General features: G+C 50.4%; 1 protein-coding gene across 1 annotated transcript in view; it reads left to right on the top strand.

Annotated features, from left to right (window-relative positions):
- Window positions 1-12,960, top strand: part of TBCE (tubulin folding cofactor E) — a 49,579-nt gene that overhangs the window by 15,551 nt on the left and 21,068 nt on the right. Inside the window, exon 2 of the mRNA XM_075596776.1 lies at window positions 12,779-12,901. Coding sequence (XP_075452891.1) covers window positions 12,802-12,901 — 100 coding nt within the window. The 5' untranslated portion in view covers window positions 12,779-12,801. The remainder of the gene's footprint in view (window positions 1-12,778; window positions 12,902-12,960) is intronic.

Genomic DNA, 12,960 nt, shown 5'->3' with positions numbered 1-12,960 from the left:
ATGCAGACGTAATGCTGGCCTCTGCCTTTTTTGCGGCAATGTTGGACACCAGGTAACTGCTTGCCCCCAGAAGTCGGAAAACGCCAAGTCCCCAGCGAGCCCGGGAGGATCACACTGGGAACATTATCTACTTCTCCCAAGATGTCAACCAGGCTTTTGATACCTATCACACTAACCAGTAGCACCTTCAAGGCCACAACTCGGGCCTTTCTGGACTCTGGGTCAGGGGGAAATTTCTTGGACCAGGGGTTTGTGGAAAAAAACAAAAATCCCTTTGGCTCGTAAAAGTCATCCGGTAGGGCTTGAGGCGATTGATGGTCGACCCTTACAACTCGTCTTTATTTGTCTTCATACTGTACTATCCCTTTCCAGTTGCAGACAGGAGAGGTTCATACCGCAAGGATCAAATTTGACGTCATTCTCCTACCGTCTACGTCATCCTGGGCCTGCCATGGCTTCAACTACATAACCCTCGGATCGACTGGACAGAATTTTCAATGGACTTTTCAATGGAGTTCATACTGCCTAGAGTACTGCTCTCTGCCGTCCAAAGGTCTATGTGGGGTTTTAGTACCAGAGCAGGTAACTTCTCATATGGCTCTAACACGGAGACATTAGCTCTCTCAGTGCAACTATTTAGCCAGTAATTCAACACAAAACAAGTGTCAACAACTAGCTGGAAAAACTAAAATATCCCTTTTTTTGGATAATTGGCAGCTATATCTCAGCAGTCTTTCTTTTAACTAAAGGGTACAAAGTATATTGATACAATTATAGCCAATTCATAATACAAATGATCAAGACCTATACATAGGGTCAGAACATATCATTTAATTATGATCTCAATCTATTGTGATTCACCTAAGAATGACTCGTTCTGAGTCTTTTTAAATGAATTGTGTTTTCTACAGGACATTAGTGAGCCCAGAGGTATATTAGTTTACTTATTGACAGAACAGGCTATTCTATTTCCGGCAACCTAAAGCATATGCTATGTATGAGTACAACAATCAACTCCTGTCAACTAATTAGGTTAACTACCTAAATTGTACCGTATATATATATTTTAGGTTTCTCTAATACTGACTATAATTGTGTACTAGTCGCTATATTAATTGCCTCAAAATAGGAGCTACACAGTCCTTTTCAATATTTATTTGGTCTATCTATGCACACCTAATTTTAATTACTATTTCAACAAAGAATATATTTTTAATTTAAATCATTTACACTATTATGTAAACAAGTGCTATTAGAACGGAGTTATTTTTCTCTTGGTATATAACTTCTCATCTGCCTCAAATCTACTCTGCATCTCTGGACGTATTCAGCAAGGCTCAATCCGAAGAACTTCCACCCCACCAATCATTCGACTGCCCCATCGACCTTCTACCCGGCTCAGTGCCTCCGCGAGGATGTTCTTACCCACAGTTACCTCCAGAGACCAAGGCCATGAAGGACTACATCCAAGAGAACCTGCACATGGGCTTCACCCGGAAGTCTTCGTCTCCTACAGGTGTGGGGTTCTTCTTTGTAAAGAAAAAGGATGGATCCCTCAGACCATGTATTGATTATCGGGGACTTAATAAAATAACAGTAAGGAACCGCTACTCCATACCTCTCATCACCGAACTCTTTGACAGACTACAGGGTTCCACCATCTTTACTAAACTTACGAGGAGCTAACAATTTTGTAAGAATCTGACAGGATGAGTGGAAAACACCGTTTAACACCCGCGATGGACATCACGAATACCTTGTCATGCCTTTTGGCCTTTGTAATGCTCCCGCGGTATTCCAGGACTTGTCAATGAGGTTTTCAGGGATCTCCTGGACCAATACGTCATTGTCTGTTTAGAGGACATTCTAATCTCCTCCAAAACCCCACGTGATCACCAGGGTCATGTCAAACAGGTACTCCAACGACTACTGGAGAATCACTTATTGGTGAAATTGGAAAAGTGTCACTGTCATCAGACTACAACATCCTTTCTGGGCTATATCATCTCCGATACTGGCCTTGCCATGGATCCAGCCAAAGTGAAAGCAGTTTTGAATTGGCCTCGCCCTACGTCACTGAAAGCCGTACAACGGTTCTTAGGCCTGGGACCCGCTGCGCTCGTTGGCGCGGGCGGCAATGTAGCGAGTTCCCCACCAGCAGGGGAATCCTCGCGAGCCGGTCCCGGTCCCCACTGGCTGCACAGCTGACTACACGCTGTGGTGCGTCAGCCGCTAGGAGACACCACAGAATGGTGTTTCCTAGCTTCGACGCGTCACGTGGTGTGGCTGTGAGCCAATGGGGAGGGGAGGCTGCGGGAGGAGGAGAGGCTTCGGGGAGCGGGGAGGAGTGTGGAGTGAAAGCAGCGTGAGTGCCTCTCTGTGTGTGTGTCTGAGTGCGTGCGTGCCTGCCTGTGTGTGTGTATGTGTGTGCCTGTCTGTGTGCGTGCCTGTCTCTGTCTGTGTGTGTGTGTATGAGTGCGTGCGTGCCTGTCTCTGTCTCTGTGTGTGTGTGTGTGTGTGTGTATGAGTGCGTGAGTGCCTGCCTTTGTGTGTGTGTGTGTGTGTGTGTATGTATGTATGAGTGCCTGCGTGTGTGTGTTTTTTTTACTTACCTGCAGCCCGTGGCAGCCCGTGGAGGGAGGGGGGGGAAGAGTAGCGGGTCCCTCCGCTCAAGCCACGCCCCCCCCTCCCTGTCAATCCTCCCACTCCCGCCCACCTCCCGCTCCGGCCCCTCACGTCATGGCCGCGCCCCCTCACATCATGGCCACGCCCCCCCCGCTCCGAGAAAAGTAGCCTGTAGACCGCAGATCGCGGTACAGCGAGTTGCACGCGCCGCCGGCAAGCAAGCCAGCCGTGCGGACGCGTGCAACGGGACCTTAGCCTTAGACTTCGCAAACTACTACCGAAGGTTCATACGAAACTTTTCATCCGTAGTGGCACCCATTACGGCGTTGACACAGGAGCTGATCCGGCACTTTGGTCTCCTGCAGCCCTTCAAGCAATCGTGAAGCTAAAAACAGCCTTTGTGTCGCCCCCACGTGCTGGTGCATCCTGATCCAGGACTACCCTTCACGCTTGAGGTGGATGCTTCAGATATTGGGGCCGGGGCAATCTTGGACCCAAAGGAAAACCCCACAAGCCAAGCTATACCTCTATGCGTCCTTTTCTAAAAAAAAAAAATTCTCGCCTGCTGAACAGAATTACAATGTGGGCATCAAGATGGCCTTGGAGGAATGGAGGCATTTTCTCAAGAGCATCAAACCCTGTAACTATACTAACGGACCAAAAAAAACTTTTTTTACATCGAAGGTGCTCGTTGCTTGGGATCGCAACAAGCTTGATTGTCCCTTTTCTTCTCTCGCTTTAACTTCACGTTTTTAGAACCTGGTAAATAGGAAATAATGAAGGCAGATGCCCTCTCCCACCAATTTCTAGTAGAAGACAGGGCTGAAGACCGACAGGAAACCATAATTCCCATCATGTATCTTCTCTGCCAACACATTTGATGCTATGAAGGACATCACGAGAGGTCAGTCTGATATTCCAGAGGGTCTAGAAGTTTCAGAGGGACGTCTCTTCACTGCACCAGCCTATCGTCAAAAGGTATTGGAATTGATATTCTGGAAAGGACCTTTTGGTGGCCAGGGATGCGCAAGGACATAAAGGAATTAGTCACTGCATGTACCACTTGTGCCCAGAACAAAACTCCCCGTAACAGACGACCTTGGTGACTACAACCCCTTCCGATTCCGTTCCATCCATAGACTCCTCTTTCCATGGACTTCATCGTGGAACTGCATATATCCAAAGGTAAGAACACCATCCTAGTGGTGGTCGAACGATTCTCTAAGCAGGCCCATTTCATTCCCCTCAAGGGTCTAACCAATGCCCTCAAACTATCCAAAATCTTTATCAAGGAGGTGTTTCGCCTTAATGGGGTCCCCCAAGTCATTGTCAGATTGAGGCTCACAATTTATCTCAAAGTTCTGGCGGGCCTTCTGTAAACATCTTGGGATCTTCCTTCACTTTTCTTCTGGCTATCATCCTCAGACTAATGGTCAGACGGAGCGGACAAATCGGTCACTGGAACAGTTCATCCACTGCTTCATTTCTGATACCCAGGACAACTGGGTAGATCTACTGCCGTGGGCCGAATTCTCTCATAACAATCTGCGTAATGAGTCAACTCGGGACTCGCCATTCTTTTCTAATTTCGGCTTCCATCCCTCAGCTCTTCCTACCGTAGGACCTGAATCCGGGGTACCAGCAGCGGACAATAGGATTCTGCACCATCAAGAGTCATGGAGAAAGATTCAGGAGAATCTCAGAAAAGCAGTCTCCATGCAGAAGAAGCAGGCCGGGAGGCACCTACCCACAATCCCGTGCAAAAGGTATGGCTGTCCACCAAGAATATCTGGCTGAAGGATCCTACAGCAAAATTGGCACCCCGATTTATTGACCCCTTTCCTGTAATTGAGAAGGCCAATCCGGTGGCCTACCGGCTATGGTTGCCAGCTTCCATGAGGATTCCTTTCGGCTTCCACCCCTCTCTCCTCAAGCCCTTTATCCAAGATTCCCAGTTCCCTTCTTCAACCTCTCCTGAGCCTCTCCTGGTTGAAGGCCAACAGGAATTCAAGGTCCAGACCATTCTGGACTCCAGGATCACCAGAGGGAAGCTGTAGTACCTGGTTCATTACAGGGGCTTCGGTCCCGAGGTGCGTTCGTGGATTCCTATGGACCATCTCCATACTCCAAGGCTCGTTCGGGCCTTTCACCACAAGTTTCCCTCCAAACCATCTCTGGAACGACTGGAGGTTGCCCCTGAAGGGGGGGGGGTACTGTGAGGGTTGGACCTTGGTTCCACCACTGTGACATGTTGGGTGACACCCCTTGCGCGTGCGCTGCGCACAAGGGACACAGTACTCCTACCAGGACCGGACCTAGACTCCGCACCCGTGCCACGTCCCATGACACAACGGAGGACGTCACTGTTCCCACTTCACGTCGGTGCCGCAATACCAGTGGCACTCGGGGGGGGGGGGGGGAAGGGGTGTTAATGCTGCCAATTACTTCACGGCTGTTATACACTCCACCCCTGCCTATCCGTACACAGCCTACATATAATTATGCATGACTCACAGCCTGCAGGAGCCTTCCCCATTGGCTCCCTGCTCCTTATATGCTCAGCCAGCCCTGAGGCAAATTGGCTGAGCATAAACCCAGTGTTTGTTTCGTGTGCTTGCCTCAAGCATCCTGCTGTTGCTTTGCATTCTGCCTTGTTTTTGTTTTACCTCTGACCTCAGTTTGTACCCGGACCTCTACCTTCTCTAACCCCTGGACCTCGACTACGCACAACGATCATTCTGACCTCTCTACTCCTGGACCCCGGCTACGCACAATGACCATCCGACTTCTCCTATCCTAGACCACGGCGAGTATCACGACTATTCTGACCTCTCATATTCCTGACCCAGCTACATGACTGACGCTGCAATCCAGACGCGGTTGTTGGTCGGTGTTCTCCAACATCCCCACCTCAGCCCTGCGGTCCTGTCCTGTTTGTGGTGAGCACTCGTTACAATCGGTGCCAAGTAGTTATTGGACAAAGAACCATAAACCTCAATTTGCCAGATATCTAGTAGATCTACCAATGTAATTTCTACATACCTCCCGTTGGTAATCGGCCTGGGGGGGTCATTATGTATGTATGTATGTATGTCTTTTATATAACGCCATTAATGTACATAGCGGTTCACAGCAGTAATACACGTGACAATCATATAGATAACAAATAATATAAATAACACATGACTTATTATCCTTGTAAAGCGCCAACATATTCTGCAGCATGATACAGTGGTCAGTACAGAGTGACACGAATTACATAAATTGAATGACATACAAGTAAGGACAGACAAGCGTAGATACAGAAGATAATGAGGGCCCTGCTCGTGAGAGATTACAATCTAGAGGGAATAAGGGCAATGTTGAAACAAAAGGTAAAGTGACTACTCATTGTGGGACGGAGTATGCCTCGGGGTGGAGTATGGTTCAGACGCACAGTTGGATCCATTAAGGTTTGGGGGTGTGGATGTTACGGGGTGTTGGCATGGAGTTTGGTTCAGCTGCAGAGGCAGGGGCAGAGTTGTTTAGAGCTTTGTATGTAAGAACTAGGGTTTTAAATCTAATTCTAGAGGATATTGGGAGCCAGTGTAAGGATTTGTATGGTGGAGCACTGAGTGAGGTAGAGGAGTCTGACAGATTTTGGATGAATTGAGACGGGCGGATGAGGGGAATGCTAACTAGAAGAAGGTTGCAGTAGTCAAGGTGGGACAGGATGAGTGGATTAGGATTTTAGTCTTGTGAGAAAAGGGCGTATCCTAGCAATATTGCGGCGGGTAAGGCAGCAGGATTTGGTGAGGGCCTGAATGTGAGGAGTGAAGGAGAGGGCGGAGTCGAGGATGACCCATAGGCAGCGTTTTTGGTGTGTTGCTGTGGTGTTATTGACCGTGAGGGAGAGTTTGGGTGTAGGGGCGACAATGGAAGAGGGAAACATGATTAATTCGGTTTTGGACCTGTTAAGCTTTAGATATCGGTGAGAGATCCAGGAGGAGATTGTGGCTAGAGAGTTAGGGATAGGTCAGGAGAGGAGAGGTAGCTTTGGGTGTCATTGGCATAGAGATGATGCTGAAAGCCAAAGGCTTGTATTAGTTCATCAAGAGAAACGGTGTAGAGTGAAAAGTGCAGAGGGCCAAGGACAAAGCTTTGTGGAACACCGAAAGAAATAGGGAGTGGGGAGGAGGAGACGCCAGAGAAGGAAACACTAAAAGAGATGGGATAGGTAGCACTAGAACCAGGAGAGTGTTGCGTCACAGAGGATAATGGAGTGTAGGTTATGCTGGAGAATGGGGTGATCAACAGTGTCAAATTCAGCAGAGAGATCCAGGAGAATTGGTAAGGAGAAGTGACCCTTAGATTTAGCTGTGAGGAGGTCGTTGGCCACATTTATTAGTGCTGTTTCGGTTGAGTATAGAAGATTGCAAAGAGTCAAGCAGGGAGTTGGAGGAGAGAAAGCGAGTCAAGCGGCTGTATACCAGCTGTACAAGCAGCTTGGAGGCAATTGGAAGAAGAGCGAGATAGGGTGGTAGTTTAGATAGAGAGGCTGGGTCAGGAGAGGGTTTCTTGAGAATGGGCGTGATGTGTGTGTTTGAAGGAAGATGGGAATGTGCCAAAGATATGAGGTTAAAAAGGTGAGTACGGGTGGGGTTTAATGTGCCAGAGAGGAAGCGGAGGAGATGTGAGGGAAAAGGATCAAAGGGGCAGGTTGTAGATTGGGATGATGAGAGCATGGAAACGTCCTCTTCAGTTACAGGGGAAAATGAGCTGTGGGTGGATTTAGGTGGCCAAAGGGAGGTGGTAGTTGCGTGTGGAGCATGGATAGAAAGTTCAGTGGAATCTGGGACTCCAAAATATTACTAGCAATAAGAGACTGTTGAGGTCTCCTTAGACTTGAACAACTTCGTATAGAATTAGATAAGATCAGGTCCATAAATGTGTATGTGGAGTATATATTCGGGGGTGTCCTGTATAGTAACAAAATAAGATAATGCCTACCTGGCCCCAATCATATCGGAGTGTGCAGCATCCAGGGAGATTGAATGGCGTAAAGTATTCCCATATATCCTTAAGATTCTGACTTGTAAACACTCCCCTAGACATACATATGTCTTCTCCAGCAAGGCAAATGACTATTACTGCACAAAGTCAATATACATTATGATTTCTTGACTTCTGGGCCTGATCGATGTCCTCCAGTGTGCTGTCTGTGAGTATGGATGAACAAAAGAGGTTTCAACGCACCACCACAAATGAAGGAGGGTAGCTTGGATACAAAAACAGCTTTATTAGATTATAGGCATGTAGACCCACATGTTTCTCGCTTACGGCGCTTTCTCAAGGTGTGGAGCATGGCCTGATAAGATTGAGTCCATCAGACATGTCATCTTATCTGTGAAATAGGTGGCAAGGTCTTGGACCGTGAGAGTGGAAAGGGGTGACGGTGCAATGGGGCAGAGAATGGAGTTCAAGGTGGCAAATGGGCATTGAGGGTTCGAGTACAGAGTAAGTATGGGAGAAGGTTTCCTTGGCAAGGGAAAAGTCAGTGCTGTAGGAGAAGAGTAGGAATTTGTAGTGGCTGAGGGAGAGACCACCATAAGAGAGCAGACGGAGAGGTGGTGTCTGAGGGGGTGAGCAAGGTTTCTGTAATGTCTAGGACAGGCCTGCACAACTCGTAAAGTGAGAAGGGCCGAACTGCTCCAAGGAAAAAAAATTGGGCCGCACGGGTAAAATCATCATCATCTCTCCTCCAGCACCTCATCATCTTCATCTTCATCATCATCCTCATATCTCCCCCAGAATCCCTCACTATCAACCTTTACGATACTCCCCATCTATCTCTCATACCCCCATCTCTCCCCCTCACCCACACACATAATACTCCCCCTCCACATCAAACACAAAAAACACGGCTGCACACCACACACATCCCACCCCCCCTGCACCTCACATCCCTCCCCCCCTGCACCTCACATCCATATCCCCCCTGCACCTCACATCCCTCTCCCCCTGCACCTCACATCCCTCTCCCCCTGCATCTCACATCCCTCTCCCCCCTGCACCTCCCATCCCTCTCCCCCCTGCACCTCCCATCCCTCTCCCCCCCTGCACCTCCCATCCCTCTCCCCCTGCACCTCCCATCCCTCTCCCCTCCTGCACCTCCCATCCCTCTCCCCCCTGCACCTCCCATCCCTCTCCCCCTGCACCTCCCATCCCTCTCCCCCCTGCACCTCCCATCCCTCTCCCCCCCTGCACCTCCCATCCCTCTCCCCCCCTGCACCTCCCATCCCTCTCCCCCCCTGCACCTCCCATCCCTCTCCCCCCCTGCACCTCCCATCCCTCTCCCCCCCTGCACCTCCCATCCCTCTCCCCCCCTGCACCTCCCATCCCTCTCCCCCCCCTGCACCTCCCATCCCTCTCCCCCCCTGCACCTCCCATCCCTCTCCCCCCTGCACCTCCCATCCCTCTCCCCCCCTGCACCTCCCATCCCTCTCCCCCCTCTGCACCTCCCATCCCTCTCCCCTTCTCCCTGCACCTCCCATCCCTCTCCCCCTGCACCTCCCATCCCTCTCCCCCTGCACCTCCCATCCCTCTCCCCCTGCACCTCCCATCCCTCTTCCCCTGCACCTCCCATCCCTCTCCCCCTCCCCCTGCACCTCCCATCCCTCTCCCCCTCCCCCTGCACCTCCCATCCCTCTCCCCCTGCACCTCCCATCCCTCTCCCCCTCCCCCTGCACCTCCCATCCCTTTCCCCCTGCACCTCCCATCCCTTTCCCCCTGCACCTCCCATCCCTTTCCCCCTGCACCTCCCATCCCTCTCCCCCTGCACCTCCCATCCCTCTCCCCCCTGCACCTCCCCCCCCGCACCTCCCATCCCTCTCCCCCCCTGCACCTCCCATCCCTCTCCCCCCCTGCACCTCCCATCCCTCTCCCCCCCTGCACCTCCCATCCCTCTCCCCCCTCTGCACCTCTGCACCTCCCATCCCTCTCCCCCCCTGCACCTCCCATCCCTCTCCCCCCTCTGCACCTCTGCACCTCCCATCCCTCTCCCCCCCTCTGCACCTCCCATCCCTCTCCTGCACCTCTGCACCTCCCATCCCTCTCCCCCCCTCTGCACCTCCCATCCCTCTCCCCCCCCTGCACCTCTGCACCTCCCATCCCTCTCCCCCCCTCTGCACCTCCCATCCCTCTCCCCCCCCTCCGCACCTCCCATCCCTCTCCCCCCCCTCTGCACCTCCCATCCCTCTCCCCCCCTGCACCTCACAAGGAAAACAGAGTCGGGCCGCATGGGTAAAACAGCATTTATTATTCTAAATAACACATTTATTTACGATGTTTATTTGAAACAAAATTACATTTAAAATACTTCAATTCAAATTAACTAATTTCCTAATCATGCCATGTCAGCAGCCCCCCCCCAAGTCAGCATCCCGTCAGCAGCCCCCCCCCATGTTGGCATCCCCCCCAAGTCAGCATCCCATGTCAGCATCCCCCCCAAGTCAGCATCCCATGTCAGCAGCCCCTCCAAGTCAGCATCCCATGTCAGCAGCCCCCCCAAGTCAGCATCCCATGTCAGCAGCCCCCCCAAGTCAGCATCCCATGTCAGCAGCCCCCCCAAGTCAGCATCCCATGTCAGCAGCCCCCCCAAGTCAGCATCCCATGTCAGCAGCCCCCCCAAGTCAGCATCCCATGTCAGCAGCCCCCCCATGTCAGCATCCCCCCAAGTCAGCATCCCATGTCAGCAGCCCCCCCCAAGTCAGCAGCCCCCCCCCATGTCGGCATCCCCCCAAGTCAGCATCCCCCCCCCCCCAAGTCAGCATCCACCCCCTATGTCAGCATCCCCCCCCAAGTCGGCATCCCATGTCAACAGCCCCCCCTAAGTCAGCATCCCCCCATGTCAGCAGCCCCCCCCAAGTCTGCATCCCATGTCAGCAGCCCCCCCCCCCCAAGTCAGCACCCCCCCCCAAGTCAGCATCCCATGTCAGCAGCCCCTCCCCCTAGCCCCCCGCATGAATGAACTACTCCCCCCCCTCCCCATGCCTACCTGATGTTGGCGGCGGCAAGTCGGCGGCGGCAACAGAGGAGGAGGTGGTGGGTGGTGGATGGTGGATGGCGGCGGCAACTAAAACTAATTGTGGCAGGGTGAAGCGTGGGGGAAGCGCGCTCTTGCAGCAGACCCGGAAGTTCCGGGTCGCGCTACACTGCTGGATCGCATCCCCCTGCTGGAGAAGGCTGAGGGGGAAGGGTGGTTAGGGGGATTAGGAGAGAGCGCGCATTCACACAGATTGCTGGAGCGCGCTCCTTTCCCTACCGGGGGAGAGGGGCGGCGTTGAAGGGGGTCCGTTGCGGGGTGCCCCGGCGGGCCGCGGGCCGTATGTTGTGCAGGCCTGGTCTAGGAGGTTGAGGTAATTGGAAATAAATACATCATGTATTGCAGTAAGTTTGTTGTAGACAGATCGTCTGTTCCATAGGGCACAGGGGAAGGAAGGGGAGTACTGTAATGATGAGGTTGGAGTGATTAGAAGTGCGTGGTAAGGAGACTGCGGTAAGGTGTGGGACGTGAAAGAATTTGGTATGTGGATAGGGCCAGGATTAGGGGACATGTTGCCACAGAGTAGGAGTAGTCGTAGGAAGGAGTATGACAGGGAGTTGTTTTTTTTTTTTTTTTTGGGAGATGGGGGTATAATGTGAGAAGCAGGTGGAGGTGATGGCTGCAGAGTGGGGGAGATGACGTAGGGAATGGGAAGCTAAGGAGGGTTTGTCACGGTAGACCAGGTCTTAACTACACATTAATACCGGAATTCTTGACTGAGCACACAAGATGAGTAAAATAAATTGTAATTTATTTCCTTTTAAGACAAACACACAATACTTGCACAATTACACTTAATAAAACACTTACTGGGTACAGGGAACGAAATCAAATGTCCTTGGAACGAAACAAAGTCTGGATCCGTGTAACAGTTCCTGGCATGGGGCACAAGTTGCCACCCCTATATCTTTGGCAAAAGGAAAAAGTTTGTTCAGTCCTTACAGGGTTCGTTCGGGAACCCTTGGCTCTAACGAATTCAAGAGGGGAATGATACTTGGTTGTGATGAAATTAACCCCTCACACTCCGGAACTGCTGATGTTGGAACTTGATGACTTCACTTGGAATCTTGGATGAATCACACTGGGAATAGCTCGGCAGGCATGGTTATAGAAGTTACAGTCCTATCCCTAACATGCGAGCCCAATCCCCTCCGTGGGAACATTTAACCCACCAATCCCTGTTCTGCCCATGCTAAGAACTACTGGCAAAAGTGGCTTCATGGTTTGCACAGAGCATGTGCAACAGAAATGTCATCTTCCCCCACCTGGCCACTTGCTACTTGGCATATGTCATCCTGTTTTCTTCCCGAATGCCGCTCAGTCTAGCTAGGCCAAAGGGACCCTTTTGATCTAAAGATATTGGGGCTTCAATTAGCACGGAAGGGCTAACAAATTATTTGGTCTTTCCTGCTAACAAGAGGTTAACACCTTCGAATCCTGCTAAGCATTTCAAAGCCCAGGATTACACACCCAAGTGTCATCTCCTGTCTAATGTTAATTTTCTTACTCTTAACATTTATGCGTGTTAATACATTCATTGCTGGGCACAGGAAAAGGAAAAGCTTCCTGCCGGTACCTTTTAAAACATAAACTATATTTTAGTTATCTATATGTATACTTTCTGTATGTGTGGGGGGACACCAAACAATATGTATGGGCTTAGTACATTCTTAGCTAGCTGCACTCCAAAAATTAGAGTGCTGGCTTGCTCCTTGTGTCTGAAATACAATTGGCCCAATTCGCATACATTGCTATTACTACAGTCAGGTAATGGACTGCAAAATGGGGACAAGAAAGAAGGATCCTGTCCAGTTGAAGTTACTACACTATGTCCAGAAGCACCAGTTTTTTTTTTCTTTGTTATTTACCTGCTACTGATCTTCACTTTAGCTCTTTTTCTATCCCTCATCTTACTTCCCTCTTTATGGCTTTATTCTGTACTATTTATCGCCAGGGACATATTTTCGGCAGTCATTTTCTGCATGTTTCACTTAATTCTCTGTATTGTTTTATTTGCCTATACAACAATGTACAATAATATTAGTTTTTTATTCATATGTTTTTCCCTAGTGCAAAAGTCTGAATTGAAGACCATGAGTGATGCTGTCCCTAAGGATGCGAATGGCAGACGGATAATTTGTGATGGTGAATATGCAACAGTGCATTATGTTGGAAATGTGCCACCAACTCCAGGTACAGACACTTTTAAAGTTTATGGAATGAAGAATAAATATTAGTTGCTTTCACATACT

The sequence above is a fragment of the Ascaphus truei genome, chromosome 4, assembly GCF_040206685.1.
Source record: "Ascaphus truei isolate aAscTru1 chromosome 4, aAscTru1.hap1, whole genome shotgun sequence".
Classification (NCBI taxonomy): domain Eukaryota; kingdom Metazoa; phylum Chordata; class Amphibia; order Anura; family Ascaphidae; genus Ascaphus; species Ascaphus truei.
Note: the sequence above shows the minus strand (reverse complement) of the source record. Positions and strands in the feature narration are given on the sequence as shown.